At 44.9% G+C, this 23,980-nt stretch overlaps 1 protein-coding gene across 1 annotated transcript in view; it reads right to left on the bottom strand.

Moving 5' to 3' along the window:
• Positions 1 to 14,347, bottom strand: part of MARCHF4 (membrane associated ring-CH-type finger 4) — a 109,235-nt gene extending 94,888 nt beyond the window's left edge. Inside the window, exon 1 of the mRNA XM_062579056.1 lies at positions 13,871 to 14,347. Within this exon, the coding sequence (XP_062435040.1) occupies positions 13,871 to 14,347 (477 nt within the window). The remainder of the gene's footprint in view (positions 1 to 13,870) is intronic.
• Between the last annotated feature and the right edge of the window lie 9,633 nt (positions 14,348 to 23,980).

A 23,980-nucleotide genomic window follows, 5' to 3' on the forward strand; every position in this document is an offset into this window, starting at 1 on the left:
AACAGGGCAGCCTGAGACAAGGAAATCAAGGGTGCATATTTATCCCAGACATGGACGACACAGGCTGAATGGCAGAGAACTGGATGGTTTTGCCAATCTCCATGTGTTTGTGCAGCCTCACTTTGACTCATCAGTATCTCCAGCACACAAATAGCTAAGTGCCTTCCAGACTTAGGGGAAGAGACCTTGGCCAGTACTAAGGGCCAGGAAGTGTATGAAAATGCAAAACAGCTGTCAGTGGAAGAGAGTCTTGAACTCCAGGTTGTTTCATTTCCAGCTGAGCAAATTTTCTCTTATTTTACAGCATACAGAGAGAACATATTCTCTGGTGCCTAAGGACCACTCCTTGTCTCTGCAATACAACAGAACAAATAGCCCAATCAGGCCAAAATGCACAGCACGCTGAAAACTGAGAACATTTGGGATGTCATTAGAGAAGGTGAAAACCTCTCTTGTAGCCTGGGAGGGCCGATATTGCTGGTGTGATCGCAGTGCATAGAGGCGGAGGATTATCTGGTGAGAAAAGACAGAGAGTAACATTCCCCAGGTTTGTCAGAGAGACATCACCTGCAAAGGGATGAAGGTATAAATCCTACAGAAGGAGGATTATACATATGGAATGGGCAGAACTGGGAATGATGCAAAGAAGTGAGGAGCAGGGTTGGGGAGATGAATGTTTCTGGGCTCTTTTGGAGGCAATGGGATAGCATGTGGGAAGTATTGGAAGCTGAATCAGGTGCAAAACAGCATTGTGCTGATCAGACAGGCAGAGCACATGTTTTCCAGCTTCTGCTCTCCCAAGATCATCTGCCTGCACTGTCTGTTTCACCAGTGAAACCCGATCTCAGTGACCGCCTCACATCGACTACCGGGAAAAATAACTGGATCCAACCCAAACAGAAAATAGAGCCATGATATGGTAGCAAAACCTCCTGCCAGCTTTAGAGGAGATGGTAACATTCACCCTGTATGTTTTTGATCCTCTTAAACATACACAGAGCAGCTCAGTTACACACACACATGCTCATAGTCCCTGCGTTAGCAAATAATCTCTGAAGTGGAACCGCACTGACTGCTTTGCAGAAATCTATAAGCCTGTAACTGTGTCTGTGTTCCCCTTGGGTTGTCACAGCAATAATACCTTCTGCAGAGTTCCAGCAGCTTAGTTCACTCTCCCACTTGCAGATGTACTTTGGTTACCTCTAATTAGAGCTTGTTCTCTCATTAAGTTGTGTAGAATTATTTCTGATATTCTCCCTGCAATGCATGCTTACTTTAAACTGATTTACAGTGACTCCCTCCATCACCCGGCTCTCTACTCCAGTTGAGTTTGCTATAGTTATCGAGTGAGTGCCCTGTAGGCTTGAGGAAGAGGTGCCACCATCAGTCAAACTGCAAAAGATGCTGATTTAGTTCTTCAGGCATTCATAAGTGTCCATCTCTCAACCTCCTCCATGCCTATGCTGCGTGAAGGGCAAACATAATCCTTAGGCTGGGGGCTACCACCTGTTATGAAGTCCTCTTGGAAGAGGCAGACAGAAATAACACATCCTGAACTGTGGTCAGTGGAGAAGACTCCAAAATTCTTACCATGAGCTTTATTGATTTTCCTAAATGTGTAATTTTCTGAAATCCCTACATATTGCATTCAAACTTGCTAGGCTCAGCTTATGCTGAAGACAGATCTTTTTCCAGCCATCTTCCAGCAGAAAGATGACGAGAAAAAAAATTCTGAGAGTGATAGAGCTAAATGAAGTGTAGTTTCCACCACCTTTGTGTCTAGAGGGTGGCTTCTTTGATGTCTAATAGGAGTGGACCTCTCATGACAGTTTCCCTACATGGGGTCACTAATTTAATGTGGAGGGATGCCTCAATTGACCATCTGTTTTCATGTAACTCATAAGAACTTAAGAATTATACAGCTTTTAAATTTTTGTCAAAGACGACTGAATTTGGCAATAAAGTTTCAATCTTAGTCAGTGCATCTCACAGACTTGCAGACAGAATTAACATGGACTGTTGCTTAGGAAAGCAAGCTAGAAAGAGAGAGAAGAATATTTTTCATTTTTAGTAAAAATACACCTTGAGACAGGCTTTAAACAACATTCCAGCCAAATTAAGTAAGGGCCAAAAGCTGAAATAGCCTGTAGAAGGAAGAATGACTGTGAGCTTCCAGAAAGCAGCAATTATAATAGAATGCTTTCATTTGTTATAAATAGAATAATGGCTGTTTTGGTAGTCATCAGACAATTTGTAATAAATTTCTTCTATATTACGTATTTTTAAAGGTTTCTAATTTTTCAAAGTCTGCTTTTGCAAATTTGAAAATCTTAGTTACAGACCTCTTTTAGATTATCCTTCTATTCAATTTAAATAGAAACAGTTCCTACTCAGTTAAGTTTTTCTACAGCTAGTTTTCCTACAAGATTCAGATATGAAATAGCATAACCTCTTGGAGATTCAGTGATTATTGAATCAAGAAGTGCCTTGGCTATAACAAACAGAAATATCTGAGCCTTTGCTATTTTTAGCAATGTTTGTTCTCATTCTTAAATTTGTATCTGCGCAATTAGTCTCCCGTGATATTTATCTGACTACCATCACAAAAATCTCAAACCCTGTCCAAATCCACCCTGGGGAGCTACAGCAGATATTCAATACTAACTTTTGTACAGTTCCTCCTAAAATTACTGTAAAGGCTAATAGGAGATCTTATTGCTGTTTTCAGCTACCTCCTGGAAAGGTACAGATGGGGTGGGCCAGACTCTTCTTGAAGGTGCATGATTATGAACCAAGAGGACGGAGACACAAGTTGGGACATGTGAAACTCTGATTAGAAATCAGGAAAAAAAAGCTTTTTCATCATGAAAGTGGTCAAATATTGGACTGGGGTCCAGAGAGGCTAGTGGAATATCCACCCTTGGAGATACTGAACACTAACCTGGACAAGGCTCTCTAGCAACCTGACCTAGGTGGATCTGCTTTGAGCAGCAGGTCTGACAAGATGACCTCCAGAAATCCCTTCCATCCTAAATCATTTTGTGGTTCTGTGATTTTGTTTGACCTGAGCTATAACACTTAGAATCACCATCTTCCCCTGACATTTGCTTTGTATGCCTGAGCACCACCTCCAAAGAGAAGCAGCTCTTGTCCAGCAACACCAAGAAAAGGTCAGACAGGAAATAAATATATGAGGACTGGGAAAGAGAATGCTGATGGCAGCTGGAGAGGCAACAAGGTTATCATGTGGGTCTGGGTCATGGTAGTTTAGCAAACTGGATTTTATCTATGAGCTCTCACTGTGGGCTATAGGCCTGTAGAAATGCTTTTCTTAGAAACAATGTAGCCATCCTGTGTATGAAGAAAATTTTTCAAATATAGGTTAAATGTAGATGGCAACACTTCTGCCTTCTTGAGTCTGCAGGCAGCCTGGGGCAATGGATCTAAAAGGTAAGTGAGTTCTCATATGTCAGAGGAGGATGTCAACCAAAAAAAACGAGAGTTTTTTTAAATGCCATAACTATTACAAACTAAATGTCTTCATGGCTGAGTGCAGTGGTGCAGTGGCTGGACCAGGCTAAGCACTGTAGTGTGGCACCACCTTGGTCACGCTCCAAAGGATGCACAAGCCCAGGCAGTGCTTCTGGCACCACTGCTTCCCCATGCCTGGTATCCACCACTGCGATGCACAGGTATTCAGCAGGCATCAGGCACTGGAAATACTTGGACTAGAAGAGGGTCTTGGCCTGGCAGAGAGAGGTTTAGGAAGCAGGTTTGAAGGAGGAGACAAAGCTACCAAGAACTAGGAAAAGTTGGTAAAAGCACAGCAGGTCAGGAATCCGCTGAACCATGTTGTGTCATTGAACCTCCCACCAAGGATTCAACTCTGCTTGGAAGTGGGGGAAGATGCACTTTCTTACCTAGTACAGACTGGAGATTTAGAGGCAGGAAGCAAGTGCAGCCTTACCCAGGACAGCCACATCCCCTGGGCCACATCACTTGGGTAACAGACGAGTCCCAGTCCCTGTTCTGCCTGATTTGTAATCAAGGAAGTGCTTTAACAGCTATGTTAATCTTCTTTCCTAACTAGCTGGATCCTGTGCATGTTCCGCCACACTGAAATTTCCTTGCTTTTAATCTGATGTGGAATAAAGCTGTCTTCAAATACAGAACTTTTTCCAAGAGGGATATCTTTTTTGCAAGCCAATCCAAGGGTAACTGGAGTTGGTTTCCAAGGATGCAAACACTATATGGTCCTTATCATGACAGTAAAGACAAAGGTTCATATGCAAAGATGGTTTCAGTTCTCAGTTTCTGCGGCTTTTCCCCTTGGACACTTCAACAATTTTCCATTGTTGGAGATTTTAAAATCAAGATAGCATATTTCTTCTCTAGTTCTTGCACAGCTATTAAACTTCAAGCAGGATTTTTTTTGGGGGGGGGAACTTCTTTGCCTGCTATTATCAAGATGTTCAGACTGCACTAGCCCAATAACCCCCTTTAGCCTTAGATCTTGTAAAAATTCACCTTTCTTCAATATTAAGGAAATACTGGGCTTTTTATGTCCTAAAATGTGAACTCTTTGGGGCAGGAAAAGCCTTTGCTTCATTTCTTGGTACAGTGCTTTACATACTGACACCCTCTAAAGGTTACCATAGTATTAAAATAAAGAATAGTCAAGAGGATAGAAGCACCCATCACTTCACTTCTTCCTCTTGAACAAACCACTTCTTTAATTACTTAACTGCTATTTCTCAGCTGATACAATATTTTATTATCTACTTTTCTTGAATGCTCAGCTGATCCATCTTAATGATCTCTTCATATAACTTGGAATGGGATAATAATCAGTTTGTACTTTTCCAGCACCTTTAATCCTGACAGGTCCTTAACAAGGAGAAAAGGAGAGTAAAAGTGCATCATTAATCAGACAAGGCAAGGTTATGCAAGATACCAGATGAGTTAAGAACCACACAGTTGAAAGTGCTGGGGAGTTCAGTAGGGCAGTTGTAGTCCATGGCCCATAATCTTTCTGCACTGCTCAGCACTGACAAGATCTCAGCTGGAGTATTGCTTTCAACTTCAGATATTGAAAAAATTGAAAAATGTGGACCAATTCATAAAAGTCCAGAGGAGAAAACCAAGGATGATTAGAGGTCTAGAAAGTATATCATAAAAGGAAAGATTGATTGAACTTGGATTGTTTGGCCTAGTCTTCACTACACATGACACAAGGAGTGTCATAGCTTCAAGTAGCCCTTCAGCTTGTGAAGTCCTCAGAAGGCCAGTTTTCTCTATATTTACATGCAACTACTGGATGATGAACTCATGTACTTATTGCTTGGAAAAAAAGGAAAAGAAAAAGGAAACAATAATCTGTTCTCCTTCTGATGGATAGGGCAAGAAGAAATGGGTTCCAAATGGAGCTGGAAAAATTGATACCAGACATCAGGAGAAACTTGCAAAGAAGAGGGATCATGAAATCCCAGAACAGAATGTCTAGGGAGGAGCAGAGTCTCCAGCCCTGCTGACCTGTAAGAACTGGTTAGGTCAGCCTCCCCCAGGTCAGGAGTTAGCTGCTTAGATTTTGGATGTGTGAAGTTTGATCACTTGAGAGCTTGGCATTGTCCAATGCTTGAACAAGATCAGTGCATGGAGAAGGAACAGAAGCTAAACCGATAGAGTATCAGAGGTTATGACAGTAATCACGGGAAACTACTTCAAAGAGGCTGCAGTCACATGGATGTCTCCATCAGATTAAGGTAAGCATCTCCAGATGCTCAATTCAGTATATACTTCAGTAGTGCTTTTTATACAGAGGTCTTAGGTAGAGACATGTACTTTCTGCATGGAATAAGTGACCTCATGTCCTCATCTTAAACTTAAACACATCATCATTTTTGATAGGACTATAGTGTAAAACAATCAATTCTTGATAAACTTCTCCTAATACAGAACAACATGGCACAATGGGACACCACAAAGTCAGTAGCAGTCTTTGATCCCCACAATAACTGGCAGAATATAGAGTTCATCATCTCTCTCCTATTCTGCAAAGCTGCTCTGTGTCTAGGACCTGCAGGTCTAAAAGGATTTGAGGTTCAAAGTACAGCTGATAATCTATCCTCCAAACATAATGGAAGTTCCCACTGTAAAGTTCATCTACAGAGGAGACTAAACTTTCTCAGGAACCAGCTCAAGATTGAATTACCCCATCCCTCATGCAGTTTATACAATTTTCCTCCAAGCATAGTTTGGTTTCTCCAACAAAAGCGTCAGGTGCAGAAAACAATATCAAAAAAAAAAAAAAAAAAAAAAAAAAAAGAGAGAGAGAGAGTGAGAGTTTTGGCTCATCATTCTCCCACTCTGCACCACCCTTTCCCTCACTCCCACTGCAGGGAAGATTAAACCCTATGTAACTGCTGTTGGTCATCACACTGTGCACCACCAGTGTTCAAGTTGCAAATGGAAGGTGTTTGGACACAATGGTAACTTAGGTGCAGAATGAGATGAGCGGTACGAGGACCTGATTGATTTTAGCCAAGAAGGAGAGAAGGAAGAGGAGGTGAGAGGGGACCATCAAAGAGTTTAAAACCATGACTGATGAAATGAGGCACAAGGTTTGCAGGATCTGGGCCCTGTCACTGGAATCAGTCTATCCAACAGCATTTTGCCTTATCTCAACATTTTTCACGGAGGGGCATGGGAGCACCATATTTATTACCTACATAAGTTTCCAGTTCCCATTGTTTTTTTCCTCACCAGAGGAAAGCCACCACTCATTGCTCGCAGCTGCTGACAACATAATCTGTTCTACAGTAACCAGTGATAAAGCAAAAAAGGATAAAGGGTTGGGCATGCAAGGATGGGGGAAGCTAAGTCTTCAGCATCAAGCAACTCCTTTTAGACAAGTAATCCCAGTTAATAAACAAGAATGAGAAAGATAAAAAGTTAACAAGCTTATTCTGCAAGTATTATTTCAATCTAGTTTTTCATGGAAACTATGTTATGTTGATTTTTCTCTTGTCTAATAGGATATCATATCCTTTCAAAGCTTTTGCTCCAGCTGAAGCTCTGTTCTGCATGGACTCTCCATGTGCAGGGTAGCTGAGCCAATACTGTAATCTTTCCCAACAGGACATTACTAGTTTTCCTCTTCTTCATCCAGCCACAATTTTCATGAAAGTTGCAGGAACTTAATGCTTCCCCACTTTCTGCCAAGTCTAAAATCGCCCAAAAGGCTTAGAGGAGGACTGAACATAAAGTCTAATAGCTAGCACAATGATGTGGCTTTATTCCTTTAGACATAAGCTACTAAAAGTGATGGGGTGATCACAGACATAGACCAGTAATTATAGTCTATCTTACTATCTTACTCCAGGCCTGGGACTAAAGAAAACAGATTATTTTAATCTAGTCCACATCATTAAATCAGCCCTCCCCAAGGCTGGTATTCTCCTGCGAGCTAAGGTGAGATAAGCTAGCCATGCAGACTGAACCATCTTTCTAGCACAACCTGTTGTGTCCTCCCTCTCTCCCAAGGAAATAGAGGATTTTAGGTGTGGGATTGGTAATTAAGCTGTAGCTGAATTGTCTCTATGATAAAAATTCAGTCTAAAGCGGTAAGTTGCACAAACTCAGAGAGCATGCTCTCCAAGTGATTTATTCCTTTGCACTTGCAGTGGATTTCTGCAGGCATAATCTGAAGCTCAGCACCTCCAGCTCATTATGAAGTGATTCAAGGACAGCTTCCACCCAGAAGCCTTGGTCCAAGTCCTCGCCCAGGGAGTGTACTCAAGGTTGGAAGCTGTACACACACATTCACCTTTCATCACCTTGGAGCTGCAAGCACAGCGGATACATAGGACACACAGCATCACAAGCACTATCAATCATCCAGCTTTTGGCACAACCATATTTCTGACTCTTGCACCATCCTTGAAAAGAAAAACGCCAACATGAGCAAAAGGCTGCCACAGAGGAGGCCCTTGCTGTGAATGAATATTTGCTTGAAAGACAGCCTGAATGCAATTCAGTTTTGTATGAACAGAGCCCGTTCCAGAGCAAGTGTTGCCTTTGTGGAAATAACAGTGACTCTACAGAAGCAAACAATGGAGCTACATGCTTTTGCATTGCTTGTTCTGTCACTAACTGACATCAGCCACTGTTAATCACGGCCTGAAATGTATATCTAAGAAACAGTGACACAAACACAGACAAGTTCCTTCATGAAGCCTTTTATATGGGGGAAGTGAAAGAGAAGAAGAACTGCTCCTCAGGCTAGCTAGTGGCACTGAAATAAATGGATCAGGCATCAGAGTTTCAGCAGGCACAAAAGGTGAAATCTCCATCTCCTGGCGCAATTAAAAGTCAATCGGATTAGTAGCCTTCAGTGCTATTTATAGAAACTCTGCTGTGTGCACAACATTATCGAAATACAGGGGTCAAGTCTCTGTCTTCCCCTCTGCTGTTAAAGTTAATAGGAGCTTTGCCAATCAACTCTGTGGCAACAGAGTCTAAATCTAAAATAGATGATACCCAGGACTATGTTCAGTTGACGGCTCAAACAAGTCTTTTCCTGAAGCCAAAGAAAGTTCTTCCCGTACAGTATGGATTTGATCTTGGGACATGTAAAACAAGATGAGTTAGATACAAAGGTAGTAAAAGTCAAAGACAGAAAGGTAGAGAGGTAGCCTCAATGTCACAGGGCGCTTCTTCCTTTTCTTTCTGTCATAAGTTGCACTATTCAGATTGAAATCTAGGGGGCTGTGTCCCACAGCATCTCTTAGTCTTCTGTTTTAGCAGAACTGGCTGTTTTCCAACGAATGATTCTCCTTCTAACACCAAGTAAATGAATCATGTGGGAATACGCGTATGAAAAAGTACACGGATGGGACACCTGCGCAAGAAGCACTGTTGTTATGTGACTGAATGTGTTTGAAAACAGAGTGCAGATATTCTAGCCAGTTTGGACAGATCTCACTGAACATCAGCTTCTCTTTTCCTGAGTTTCCCTGGCTTTCCTACAGGCTTGAAATGTTGTTTCTAGAATTGTTTCTTTTCTATTCATTCATTATCATGCTCCAGTCCTGAATTCTGCCATAGGCTACCTTTTTCCTTTTTAGCTAACTCTAGGAAGAAGGTACCTGATTCTGCTCTCTTAAAAATGTGTAAATCAGAAATCTGAAATCAATGGAAAGTGGCCGTGAATTCTTTTTATACACAGAGAAGCACCGCAGTGAGTTCCTGCACTCCTCAGTATTGCTGAGAGAGCAGTCTGCAGAGTGGGGATATTTCCTGGCTTCATTCATGACTTCTCTGTAGACATTACCCAGCAGGAAGCTAATGATGGCTTCTGTGTATGCCTGTATTTGTAACAGGAATCGAGCTGAGATTCTCGCTTGTTATTTCAAACAACTCATGATTCTGACCAGCCATTAGATGGTACTAACGATTCATTGCTCCTATGTTGGGCCTCCAAGAATGGCATTTTGATCCAGACTGAGGAATTAGGAGCAGGAACAAAGTAGGAACTGTTAGGTAGGGGCAGAACTGCCGTGCATCTGATCTAGTGCACTGTCACAGAGAGTGGCCAGAGCCAGATGCTTCAGGGCATCAAGGTAAGACTCCAGAGAGAATCTCTCTTCAAATTTAGGGCCATCTTAGCTTTAGAGGGGTCTTGGGCATGGCAGGTGCCTACATGCTGAAGACATGACACAACATGTGCATGAGATCCAGACTTGTGCACCTGGAGACAGATCTCACCAGCCCTGCGCAAGTGTCTGTCAAGCTGTGGGGCTACAGCCTGGCCCTGGGGCTCTGCCTGTTTGGTGTTACCTTGATCTCTTCTAGATTGGCTTCAGATTTGGAACATGAATCTTACTTTCAGATGCATTACCACTAATTCCAAAGACCCTTGGTATCCTCAATTACCATTTGGTTTTACAATCCTTTATTAAACTTAGTTAACCTCTTTGGCCTGCTAACCTCCTGCAGTAAGGACTTCCGCCACCTAATGACATATCACATGGAAATGCATGTCCTATTGCCCTTCCTAAGTTGCCTTCTCTTCTAATTTCCTTTAAAGTTTTCATGTTCTTGTATTGATGAGTTGGTATCCCTAAAGTCTGGAGGAGACTTTGAAGTGGATAGATATAGTGTCTATTTTCAAACATTGCTACCAAATACTGAGCTAAGTCCAAACCAGTAGTCTGCAGGCAAAAGTGTCTATGATCTATTCTCTCTCATTCTCCATAGCCAGCCAATCCTATCTGCACTGACTTTTCAAATGTCCATCTTTACAGTATTTTTTCTCAGAAAGGAGAAATGGAGAAACACAGACAGAAACTGACAGATAAAAAAAAGAGTATTCACCCTCTAACTGACAATCTCACAAGCGATCATTGAGACACACTGATTTCTAAAGGACCTCCGTTTCATTTAAGAACGCTTTTCTATTTATTTTCAGCACAACTAACACCAATTCTGAGATGCTAAACCCTGTCGTACTGCCAAATCTTTGTGACACGGACAAGCAGTTTATCAACTGATGTGAAGGGACTTTTAACCTCGTGCCTTTTTCCTGCTGCTCTCCATAACGTGCTTTCAAGTTGGTTACATACCAGGCACTATGAAACATTTGTGGGAGTGGAGCTCATCTCAGTTTCTTTCTCTTGCAGAACATTGTCGAAGATCAAGCATACCAAATTCTGCAGTTACAGAGCATTAACCAGGTAGAATATTAATAAGAATAGAAGAAAATACTCCAGATTTTTTCCTCCTCACTTTCCCCGCAAAGCTCTGCCTTTCAATTCACAGACTCAGAATTAGGTGACATAATGGTGCAGGACATTTACTCAGGGAAACCTTTGAAAATGCAGAACAAGTCCCTGAAAGGCAATGCCATTACTGAGTGCAGAGTCCAGCCCATCCAACAGCTTTCATAAAGTCAAGCCCTGGTTTTCAATAAAAGCAATTGCCTCTTTCAACTGCCAGCCTTGAGCAGACATTGCTCTTCCTGCCCTAGACTTGGGAGCTTCGATGCTGTGTTCACTTGGTCATCAGATCCACTCTTTTTTTGTCTGCAATACTGATTGCTCTTGAGTAACATGCAATGATCAGAACAGTTTTACAATAATGAGCTTTACTCCTTCCTACAGTCCTCAGCACATTTTTAAATGAAAGAATCAGCTTACCCTTAAGAGCCACAAACAAACACGAGGAGCTTAAGATATAAGCAATTCAGTAGCCTGAAGTATTGTGCATGCTGGGCAATCATAAATTTAAAGTGAAAATCTCTACAGATTTTGTTTTGCATTAGATATTAAATAAAACCCACTTGCGAAGCCAGATTAGTAAGAAATCTTTTGGGCTGTTGCATTTTTTAAGGAAATCAAAACAGGATTAAAACATCTTTTCAAGACTCACTGTCATTTTATCTGGGTAAATAAGCTTAGAGTGCCTAACAGTCAATTTATAATGAAGGCTTTTGTTCTCACTAGTGTGATGCAGCCCTGCAAATTTGCCCACAGCTGCAGCAGTTTCAGATGGTTCTGACAGGTAAAGAAAATACTGTTTATTTCTGTCGTTGCCATTAATCTACACAGTAAAGAATTAGCAATTACATTTTGTGCCCAAACAGATAAATTTTCTGGAGGGTCCTGACAAGGCTGGCATAGAATAACATGCATTTATCACTTCTACAGGGTGGATCCTGTTGTGAGGGTCCAAAACATGAAGGGTTTTTCTCAGCTGTTAGGCTGGAAAATGAACGGGACATAAAGGCTAAAGCAGCAATAACAACCATGATAAAAAAGGAACAAGGATTTCAGGATATAGCCTAGTTACAGTTTTACTAGAGTAAAGACCAAAAAATCAAAGTGCAGTGCTGCACTGATTCAATTCTCATAGTTACTCTGAACTTTATTTATATGAAGCTGTAGTCAGGATATGACCATGCTTTAAAACCCTCGGATTTGGGCTTATATAATGACTTGTGCTTTCGAGCTGCTCCAGAGCAAAGAGTTTCAGATGCTCCTCAAGACTTGCTAGTTAAGAAAAAATCATTTGCAGAATAAGGTACTACTTGAGGACAAGTAGCAGAATCCAGCTGTAAGTGTCTTATTATATTGGTCAGAAACTGTGAGAAGCAAAAAAGAGAAATCCTGGTGAAACTATTACATACAGGTCACGTCTGCTCAGCTTCTCACTCAGGTAGGCTGGCAGATGGTCAGCAAATAGTCTCACTTCTACAATGCAACCTACACGGGTTTTAAGTGTGGAAATTAGCATCCAATTATTCTCAAGCGCTTATACTCTCCAAGGAAGCAAGTTACCTCTATTTTAACTCTGCTTAGGATCTATTTGCTCACACGCGTAAACCAGTCTTGCAGGCACTATATCTCGTGTACACAGGCAGAATGGTAAGCCAGGAAAGAGTACTAGAAGCATGAAATAATGCAAATTCCCAGGCAGGGAGTTGCATGGCTTCCAACTTTTACAAGAGATAGGGAGGAGATAGTCAAGTGAGAAAGGCATAAAGCATGTCTGAAAAAGAAGATGATTTTCCCCACCCCCATCTAAAAGCCTGTCATGAAAAATGTGCCTCATGGCACATCAGTCAGCTGCATAAACCATTAGAGAATGCTATAGCCCATTGAGCAGCTAGCTCTGATCCGTGAGACCTATGGGTATGACGATCCCGGGAGGGCTGTGGATATTCAGCTGATTTGATGGCAGGCCCTGCTTCTCCCTAAGATGAGCCCATTCCTTCCCTCCTTACCCCTGTCACCACCACCATGGATAGACACAAAGAAAGAGAGGCTGGCTGCATAGAAGACATTGGCAATATCCATGGGACAGGCAGGATGCATACCTGAGCCAGGCTGCTCTCGGATGAGTGCACTGGCTTTCCTTAGCAGAGCACAGAAGCCCATGAAGGGGAAAGAAGAAATGGGGCAAAAGCTGTTTTGTTCAAGATTTCAACACAGGTGACAGGATCTGTGTCAAAAATAGATATGGGTATCAGCCAAGTCTAACCTTGCAAACCTTCCTCATGCAAGGATCCTTTATTATCACGGGTAGCAGGACTATCCTGGGCTGTAAGGTTATCTGCATATCAGAGCTTGATCCCACAAGCTGGAGTCTTCAGCTGCTGCCTGCGGTTGTATTGTGTTAAATACAAATGTTGCTGTATATATTACTGTATGGAAGTTGCCTGCCTGAAAATACAGGAACTACTTTAAATTGTAATCAGATGGGGAGAAAAATGCCCTGAGGTGGCACTTTGTGTTTTGGCGAGGTTGTGTATGTTTCATTCTCCCGTGTAGTGGATGGAAACTTCCCTGGCTCAGCCTCAGCCTGTACTGAGGAACATTTCTGCAAGGCTGTAGCAGCTTCCACTCAGCAGTTCTCCCTCCAGCTAGTGCAAGTGGGAGCCTGGGCCCAATGGTAAGCCTGCACAGCTCCTGCTATCCGTCCCGCAGGACAGATCAGGTGGATCAGGTGGGGTTGCCTCCTGCCACGTGTTCGTAGTGACTTAAGTTGTATTTTTAAAAGCAAACGGCATGTGAAATACTCCTCCCCCCCTGCCCCGCATCATTTCTCCTTGCAAGTGGGGATCACGGTGCCTGCCGGGGGGCCCAAGGCCCCCATGCCCATAGGTGCCCTGCTCCATGGAGCAGTGCCTGGACTGCTGCCATGCCACATCCGCACGGCCCTGAGGCGGGGGGTGGTGGTGACACCCTCGGGCTTGCACACGGGGCTGCAGCCGGACGCAGCCCCCCACTTCCCCGGGGCCTGCCGGGGGGCGCCGCGCCCGCCCGCGCAGCCCCCGCGCCCGCCCCCGCGCAGCCCGGCGCGCACGTCTCACCTGCTCGGGCCCCTGGAAGCAGATCCTGCAGAGCGGGGTGCGGATGCCGCTGTCGACGCTGCTGCCCAGCGAGTAGCGGTCCTCGGCCTTGCCTTTGGCGAAGTCGTCCGAGGAGGTGCTGCTGGGCAGGGAGGCGGGCGGCTCCCCGGCGGGGCTGCCCCACTCCTCGGCGGCGGGGCTGCCCGCGCCGCCGCCCGCCGCCGCCCGCCAGCCGGGCCCGCGCCCCCCGGGCGCCGCGGCGCCGCCGGCCGCCGCCGGGCCGCCCGCCGCCGCCTCTGCGCCGCCGGGCATGGGGAGCGGCGGCGGCGGCGAGGGCGGCGGCGGCGCGGGGGGTCTCCGCAGCAGGAAGACCTTCAGGTCATTGAAGAGCATGCGGCAGCGGCACTTGAGGAGGCCTTGGTTTCGCAACATCTGTCTCGGACGGAGGAGCCCGCAGCAGCAGTAGCAGAAAATGACCGCGCCGGGTGGTATTAACATGTGCCTTTCCTGGGCAGGCGGGGACGGCGGGCGAAAGAGGGGGCAGGAGCCGGGCGCCCCGCGGCCGGGGGGCTCTGCCGGGGCCGCAGCGCTCCGGCGGGGGGCTGCGCTGGCGGCTCGGAGACCGGCGAGAAACCCCGGGAGGACGGCGGGGCGGCAAGCGCCGCCGGATCCAGCGAGGCCGAGGGCAGCGATAATAAAAATAAAATCCGACTCGGCGGCCCTGGGCGCGGGGGGGGGGGTTATTCCCCGTCTCCCCCCCCGACGGGGCGAATTCCACAAGTTTGTTTAGAAATGAGCGGGAGGCGTAAAATCAGTGTCCCACGCCCCCGGGGTCTGGGGGGCGCGGGGCGGCACGGCGGCTTTGGGAAATCGGTGCGATGCTCTAGGGAGAAAACCCCAGATCAGCTCTCGCAACTCCTAAGCCTGTAAAAAAACCGGATCCACGTCTCCAGTGGGTGTGGGGAAGAGGGAGAATATGGTTCTCTCGACAGTATTTGGCATCGCAAGTAATTTCCCTTTTATCTTCTGATTCTTTTTTTTTCCAGTTAAAAAATAAAACCCAACCACACTTGCCCCGCTGTGCACTCAGACAAAATAACAGCGAATGGGGCTAACAAAATGCAAAATTGGTAGCTGTTGTTAGTATCAAAATTGCCTCTTTGACAAAAAAGACCTTCACATTGTTTGTAGGAAAACACCCTACATTTCCAACACTGTACTCTCAGGTGGCTTCAGATTTCACCATTGCTTTTGAAAGATTTCATTGTAAATATTAAAAGTCCCGAAAGAAATAATTAGCATTCAATGAGCTAAATCCCAGATGCACTCATAAATATATATAATAATATATATATTATATATATTTTAATATATATTTATATATTCTGACCTTCTGTATTCCAGCAGCTGTCTGGACCACGCCAAAAAAAATCAGAGCGAAATTGGTGAGGGAAGGTGGCTGAATTATTCCCTAAACTGTTACCATCCTGGACCAAAAAACCTGTCAAAATCGGATCTATTCTTTGCTTGTAATTGACTGGGGAAACGTGGATCTTACATGGTCACGTTTCCTTTCCTCCTTTCACAAAACAGGAACGTCATCAAACGCATTGGCAGCTTGTACAGACCATTGTGGATGGCGAGGCGGCCAGGGCTCTATCAGCAACTGCAGGGACCTCCTTTTGATGCATTGGACGAGGCTCCTTCTTTCTCTCCACCACCGTCCCCACCTTCATTTTCCTCCCCTTCTGTCCTCCTCCTCTGACTGTTGTTCTCTCTCACAGGCATTGACATTCAACCATTGCAAGTCTGTCGCACTCTCTCTTGCAGGGGGGGAAAAATCGGATCAGATAATTCTCTTCTTCCTCCTAAAAGGCTCCGATAGAGCACAATGCACCAGACACACAGGGAAGCATGGCTTATTTTTCTTGCGGCTCCTACCGTTTTGGCAACATTGAGCTGGTGTGTGCGTGTGTGTGTGCGCCTTTCTCTATCACCAGCCTCCTCTCAGCTCTCCCATCCGGCTTGCAGTGATGATGTTGCTGTTGCTATCTCCCTTGGATGCAATGGGGAACGCAGATTGTTTGCAGTGCAAGCGGGGATTTGCAGGAAGGGAGGGGTGTAACGTGGCCGTGCTCTCCTCCCTTCCCCGGCTTGCGAAAAAAAAAGGCCAAAAAAATAAAAAAGAAAAGAAAAGCAAAAGGAGGGATGTCGGGGGGGGGGGGAAGACTCGAAGGGAGAAATGGGGCCCTCCCCACTTCTGCTGCCGTGGGCTGCCGACTGCTTGCAAGAGCCCACGCCGGGGAGGAGGGGGGCCGGGAGGAAGGGGCTGGGCGGCCGCTGCGGCTTCAGCACCGCGAGCTGCGGACAGCTCCGGCGGGCGCGGCGCGGGCGCGGCCCCGCGGGCGCGGCCCCGCTGGCGCGGCCCCGCGGGGCGCGCACCCGGCCCGGCGCGGGAGGCCGGAGCCCCCGGGCGCGTCCCGCGCCGAGCCCCCGCGGGAAGCGACCGCCCCCGGCCGCAGAGCGGCGACTGCAGGATTGAGCCCTCGGGTCTCAAAGGAGCTGGAAGGCAGCGCGGTATCGCGGCCTGCTTAATAAGAAGCCTCTGTGCTCCGGTATGTTTTCAGCCTGGTTTTCACCTCCCATTGACTGTTGCAGGGACCTATGAAATAAGGAAACTTTGAGGGGCAGGTGGCAGCAATCAAGTCTTTGGCGATTTCTCAGGCAAAGGTGCCTGCTTTACAGGTTCTCAGCAGGATGCAGAAATCCCACGAACAAACTTTTCCTTAGTAGATTAATTAGTTGCAAAGGATTTCATGGTTTAATAGGTATGATAATCAATATTCTTCATTTCACTCCAGCAGTGTTTGTTCACTGATAGATTTGTTTTGTTTCAGGAGAATATATTTCAGTAGAAATACGGGTTTCTTTTAGCCCAGTTAAGGGTAAATCTGACTGAACACTATCATTTAATTAGAGATTTGCTAAAGGTAACCAACAGCAGCCAAAGCTAATAATTTTTGCTCTCTTCAAGCTATTTAAAAATTTTAAGTAGCGGCTGCTGGAGGCCTGTAGCTTTCCTCTGCACAGTGTGGCTTTCTCCTCATTGTCCTGTTAAACGCATCCCTGCCCCTAGATAAATGCAAGGGGCAAGGTGTTTCTCCACTGTCCTCACCATGCCAGCTAGGAAAGCTGACAAAGGCACCTGATTTGATGTGGACCAAAAGTATTAATGATATGGATGATCTGAAGTCTTGCAAACTGTGCAGTCTGGCTTACAGCAATTGATTTAAGTCAGGGTCCAGTGAACATCCTCCAGAAGAGATATGCCTTTTGATGACAAAGACGTGGGCCTGGATCTGATATCATGTCAACACTGCTGAAATTTAAGACTCCTTAATTTAGTTTCTCCATAGGCTCTTTGAGGGGTGTTTCAAACTCCTGCTTTGAAAGGATGCAACATGCAGCAACTCCTGGGCCAGATTCTCTAGCTGGTCAGTGCATAGGGTATTCAGTAGTAATGACCAATGGATAGGGAATCTATTGTCACTCAAAGGTTGTTTCAAGCCCTAGACAACAATTTGAAATTGTCTCCCTTGTTACAAAACGTGACATGCATAACCACTGTGCCATGATAAGCAGAGGAATCTATGTTGTTACCTAATTAAAAAGAGAGCAAAACTGATTATTTGCTACAGGAAAATGAAACCAGCACATGCAATTAATTTCCAGCAAATAAATTACACATCAGGATACTGCAAAGTTAAAGCATTCATCATTGCAGCCTGCCATTTCTCAGAAAAGCTGGGTAGATTTGCCAGTGTGGATCTCTACAACATACTGAAGGCTTCTCAGAATTTCACGTGTCTAATGGGGTCATTAGAGAAATCATAATGGAAAGAGCAGTTTAGGGACTTCCTGAACATGAGACAGGCTGGCCAGAGGCTGAGTCTCTGTGCCACCTTCTAGTATGGCTTTCCATTCCCCTGATTTTTATTGCCCTCATCTCATTTTCTTGATGTCGCCAACATTTTCAGAATGGTTCCATCAATAACAAAATTGGAAAAAAGAATATATTGTTGTCATCCGTTGCTTGTATAAAGCATCCTTCATCCTTCCCCTCTTGCCAATGCCTGGCTTTTCAGAAAGGATATGCTCAGGATAGAGGAGATATTTGTATTTTACTCTGGGTTTTAATGTATGGGCTGTGTGCCCGGAGAGTTGAATGGCTGATAAATGTGACAAAATAAATAAAACAAATAATAAATCGGAGGCACTCCATATGCTTCCCAGAGGTGAGTGGGTACTATTATTCCTCTTTCATTGAATGGGAGAGCGGCCAATCTTTTCACACTTGGATGCTACATTCAGGTCCCTTGATATGGATCAAGGTGCCTTGCTTAAAATGCTCACATTGGAGAGAGCTGGCCCAAGTCACTTCAGTTAGGGCCCACTGAGAGCAGGGGGGCTGTCAGGATGGCAATGCAGGTGGCCTAACTTTGCTCCACAGGAAGCAATGTGGAGCAGATGATGTGCAACACCTTCTCCGCTTGTAGAAGAACCCGTCTCATGGAGTTTGGACTCTGTGCCAGCTTCCTGATAGTTACGATGAATTCTAGGTACGAAACATATTGGAGGCACCAGCTCTGGGCACAGACTACTCCTGCTGCTCTCAGGTACACCAGCAGCAAGAAAAAGCTATGGAGCTCTCAACTGGAAGTAGGGAAATGTTCCTCTTGATTCTGGTTACATTTGACCTCCTGACTGAGAAGTCTGAGCTCTGCAAAGTCTGGGAAGGAGAAATGACCATTCCCTCTGCAGCTTGTTGAAGAGGAGTGAGCAAGTAGGGACTGAGAGGGTTAGAGTCGCCCTCTAGTCATGCTAGATCAAGTGGATCAAGGTGTTGCACAGCACAGAGAAGCACAGTCCACCTCAAGATTTTGCAAAGCTTTAGCTAGCTGTTGATGATATGTGACAGATCTTCCTTCTAATAAGAACGGTCTTGTGCTTTTCTTCCTCCCCTTCAAATTAGGCCAGGATTCTGGCATGATAATCTCTCTCACCCCCTTTATTATTGTTAATAGCAGTAATAGCAAAAATAATCCTTATTAGCAGCACAGCATATCTCGTCATCTAAGTTGCATACAGATAGTAAGCTTGGGAAAGAGCCACACATCCTACAGAGCACTCATCCAGGCTGGGCCTCAGCATCAAGTCTGCTGCCATCCACACCATCAGCAATCAAGGCCATTGAAACAGGGGACCTCTATGAAGATCTGATGCCCTCCAGAAAGGGAGCGCTCTTGCCCAGGCATCTCAGAGCAGACCTGTGCGCGCATTTGTGAATCCTGTGACAGGATGGTCAGTCCCACAGCAGATATTCAAACTCTGATCTTCTTGAGCAGAGTATGCGCCCATTGACCCTTAGCTACTACCTCAACAGGGAGGAAAGGAGTATCGCTGTTAATATACCTTCTCTTCTCTGCTCTTCATCTTTCTATACAAGCCCTAGTCTTGTAGGGCTTGTATAGAAACAAGCAGAGCAGACAGGAAGAAAGAAAGAGGGTGGCTAGAGCAGGAAATGATACTTGATCTGCCTATGCATTTGGGGAAATCAACCATACCAAAAATCCCTTTCTTTGACATCAGGCCAGAGATTAAGAAAATGGCAGGGACAGAGAGAAGATAAATGCAAGCAGGGAAACTTCTGTGTGTATCAGCCTAACGGCTTGAACATGGCATACCAATCATAGTGCTTGAGCATGTGTGAGAGAGAAGATATAAATGCTTATGTGGACAGCCAGCATCAGAGAGACAGAAAGCTATTAGAGAAACATCCCTTTGTTTTCCATCCCTCAGGAAGTAAACAGTTACCTAAACGCATTTTCACACCAGCCTACTCGGTCAATATCTGCACTGTGTTTCCTACTCCACTTACAGCTCCTTAATGGTGCAGAGGAGCTTTGATTGCCATGACACGGGGCCCATTCCTCCGGCAAACCATTATTTAAATCCAGTCCATCAAAGGTTTCTATTGCTCTCTCAGCAATTGGGAGCTACTCATCAGCTGAGTACCCCTCTGATTGCTTGTCACAGCCAGACTTCCCGTTTCTTTTTCCTGGATGGATATACTAAATAAATCTCAAGTGATATGATTACTGTAACTCAGCTGACAAACCTTGTGGGCAGACACAGCCAGGGGCTGGAGGAGGGTCTGTCACATTTTCTTCTGTCTTTTTTCCTGTCTGGGCAGTTGCAAAGGATGCTGCTGCTGGGAAGAGGGACTGAGCAGGTGGGGGTTGCACATGCTTAGAGGATCTAGAAGTAATCCCTATACTGACTGGAAAGATTTTCTCAAAAGAGACCACAAATAATTTCTGGAGAGCAGCACACTGCTGCCTTGGGCTGCAGCAAAAAGCAAGGTACTTTGCTCTCAGAGAGTCCCCGTGCTCTTGCCTTTCTCCTCGAAAAGAGATCAAACTGCCATTTGTTCTGTTCCTGCTAGGATCATAGTATGCATCTGGGCTGCTGAAGAGCAACTATTCTACTTCCACCACAGCTTTCTTGCTGCTGAGGAAAGAAAAGGAATTACTCTTTTTGAAAATTTGTGTATAGCCTTTCAGGTGCAATAGGAGCCCAAGCAGAGAAGCACAATTGCACATCTATTTTTCCTTGCGTTTTGGCTCCTATTGAGCTTTCTCTGCAAGCAGTGTAGGAGCCCTCACCTTTCCTCAAACCTGCAAAATGACAGCATTTCTCTTCAGGACTAGACAACCATGAGCATGAGACTTTCCTTTTATCAAGCCCTACACTAAATCCTGCCATAGGAGTTTCTCATCCCCTTGGATGACTTGCCAGAACTGTGACTTGAATAGAGTAGATGCAATGGATGATGCATTTCAGGATAGTTCTAGAAGGCATTTGGTCAAATGCTTTTAATTATCCAAGAATGCAGTAATTGTTATGAAATTCCAAACCTAAAAGAACCTGGAATTTAGACACTGAAAAACAAAGAGAAAGCATATAATCACTGATCCCTTGGGTATTTCCACTGTTCTCCTGAGTCAAGTCAAACTTGTTTAAAGTCACTAACTGTATTCTCAGATGCATTGGATATTTCAGTGACATGCAGCAGTCCTAGAATTTACTTTCTCTTGTCTGACATGGGATTCAGAGAAAAAACAATGTTGTTAAACAAGCTCATTAAAGGTTCATCCTCAGAGATATATTGTGTTCTCCAAATCAAGGCAAGCTGAGAAGATCTAGCATGTCATCAGACATTTGCTAGCTAGCAGGATTCATGATCAGGCACAGTAACACTGAGGATATTCCCTTTAGGATTATCATGACTACAGTGTAGTACAACTCTGCCTTGCAATAAGGTCTTGGTTGCAGCCAGCTGCTCACCTTCTCTCCCATGGTGAGACCCAGTATACCTGGCGTTATAAGGTTGGAAGATTGAAGGATCCACTTGTGGCACAAAATGGTCATGAGTGGTGACATGTTGCTTGGATGCCCAAGAAATGCTGAACCTGTGAATCGTGTGCTGAGGTCACTCTTGAGTTACCACTCTGCTACAGTACAGTGAACAGCTCAAACATTATAGAGTGTTTTCTCTAAGTCTTGCAAATTCATATCTTAGGATTTAACATATTAGGGTGACCATATGACTTCCTTAGCTACAGCAGGTTGTTTCTGGACTAGCAAGCAGACGTTTACATGCTGCATAAGAACAATGCAGGCAGGGAAGTCACTTACAAGCTAGATAATCTTATTAGTTTTATCTGAAAAGTAGATGAATCTCCAGGCTGGCAGGGGTTGAGGTCCAGATATGAGGATAAGGCCACTTAAAGTCTCTTCTAAGTAACTCTTATCATATATAGAGGATCTTGGGAAGGAAGGAGATACTGGAGGTTGAAGAAAAACATGAGTGGAGACTATTGCAGGACATCTTAGTTTTTCCCTATGCTGAAGATGCACTCAATGCACATACACCAGCTTCACATGATTTTCACAGCAGAAACGGTCAATAGGTTTCCAGCTTTGCTTGGAAATGTTACTGAGCTAACCCACAGTATGTCAAGATAAAATATTGCCTCCATCCTCTTGAATATGCTCCAGTGCACATCAGAAATACAGAAGACCACAGAAGCTAACAAGTATGAGATGATTTCACTGGCAGATATCATTCTTCCTGGTGATTTCTCCCCACACTTTTGCACAAAGGATAGGTGCAGTGTCTGCTGATGAAAGACCTGAGGGCTCTATCAGGAAGAGATCAGATAAGGATAAGAGGACAGTGTGGATTTAAAGGCAGGGCTGTAGGACATGGAGTATTGCTGGAGATGAAAGCAGAGAGAAATGCAAGAGCAGTGAGTGGGGAAAGTTAATGGATTTACACCAGTGGAAGCAGAGCTGACTTTTGACCCTTGCACTTCTAAGGAGGATCCCCAAACACTGTATCAGCAGGTAGACCTTGGCCTGAGAGAGAGGCATCAGCCTGGTATCTGGCCCAGACATAGCATTTAAAAGGTAGCCCAAGTGCTATGGTGAACCACTCTCCCTGGGTTTTAACATGTGAAGTGAGAGACTCTATTACCTCAAAGTGATGGCCTAGATTTACCACTTCCTTAATGGACTTCATATTAATTAAAGAGAGATTTCAAAAGCATATATATTTTTCTGCTGAGATAACTAATTGATTTAGAATAAGATTTATGTAGTTAAGGGGTTTTATAATTACATTTTATGGTGGGGAGAAGGATCCTGTTAGGTGCTGAACACCTTCTGGAAGATGTTGAGTGCCTGGGTTTCCCAATGGGCTGAACCCTCTCTGCTAAGGAGTTGGAAATCTTCTTGGTTCCCTTGGATCCTACAGCTGTTAATGACTTGGCCCTGTTAGACTGAGGTACTTAGTATCTCACAGGATCAGCCTGCCAAATGGTAACCCTCAAAAATGCTTGTTTCAGAGCCAAAGTTTGCATGTAGGCAGCTCTTCCCTGTTCTTGAAGGGGCTTCTCCTTCCTAGTGGGCTTCAGCTATTTCTATTGATGTTTTTTAGCATTCAGGTCACAATCAGATCGTAGTGGGGATGGGCTGGCTCCAATACCAGCCCCTTTCTCTTCAGATTAATGGAGTTTCTCTGCATCTTCCTCCCAAACACTTGATCTCATTCCAGAAGAAGGGAAAAACACAACACATTAATCTGGAAAACATTTTCCTCCCTATATTTTCCCCAAAGTCATGAAAAATGGGCATAAAAATGACCTTCCCTTCCTGGGATCTGTCTCCTGGGGGATCTGACAAGCTGCAGTCAGTGTCTGCCTGGGCTGGATATGAGCCAGCAGCTGCCCTGAGAGTATCGCTAAAGCCTTAGCCCTGGCAGTCCATAGCAAGCCTTAGAGGCTAAGGTCATAAAAAGTCCCAGCCCCACAGAAATCCTGATCTTGTCCAGCCTCCTCATTGCTCACTGTCAACCAGAGATTTTCCCCTCCCCAAATCAGGAAACTATATCTGGGCATCCCTCTGTTTCCCTAACCTCCCCATTGCCTGCGTTGTCTTAATCAAAATAGGAAACACCCTCCTGTGAGCCCTAACCTCCATATCATCCTTATTCCTCATCATCACCCCAGACCAGGATCTTGTCTCCAAGGCTCAACAGCAGGTCCCAGCTGTGGCCTATCCAGAGCTTTTTACCACACATTCAAGCCTTCCTGACCATATGTAATGGCTTAAATAGAGGTTTGGCCCTAAGAGCACTTAAGCTACATGGGGAAGAGCTAAAAATCCTTTGATTTCTATAGGGAAACTGAGGCACAAGGAGATGTAACCACCTCTCATTTGGGAGAGGAAACCTCCTATTCAAGTCAGCAGCAAAGCTGACTACGTGGGAAGCTATTTCAACTCATAACAAGACTCTCTTCTGTGAGCAATCTGCACATTCTTGTGTGATGTGCACATAAGCACAAATACAGAGGAAAAAATCTATTTCTCTTCCCTCTCTTTATGACTGAACAACCATGGAACCTTTGTTCTGTGGAAATTTGACTGCTGCTGCTTATTGCCCCCTGGAAACTGGCTGATGATGGCCCATGGTTCCTCCACAGCAGCTCGCAAAGGCCTCCCAAGTGC

The sequence above is a fragment of the Rhea pennata genome, chromosome 6 (assembly GCF_028389875.1).
Source record: "Rhea pennata isolate bPtePen1 chromosome 6, bPtePen1.pri, whole genome shotgun sequence".
NCBI classification, from domain to species: Eukaryota; Metazoa; Chordata; class Aves; order Rheiformes; family Rheidae; genus Rhea; species Rhea pennata.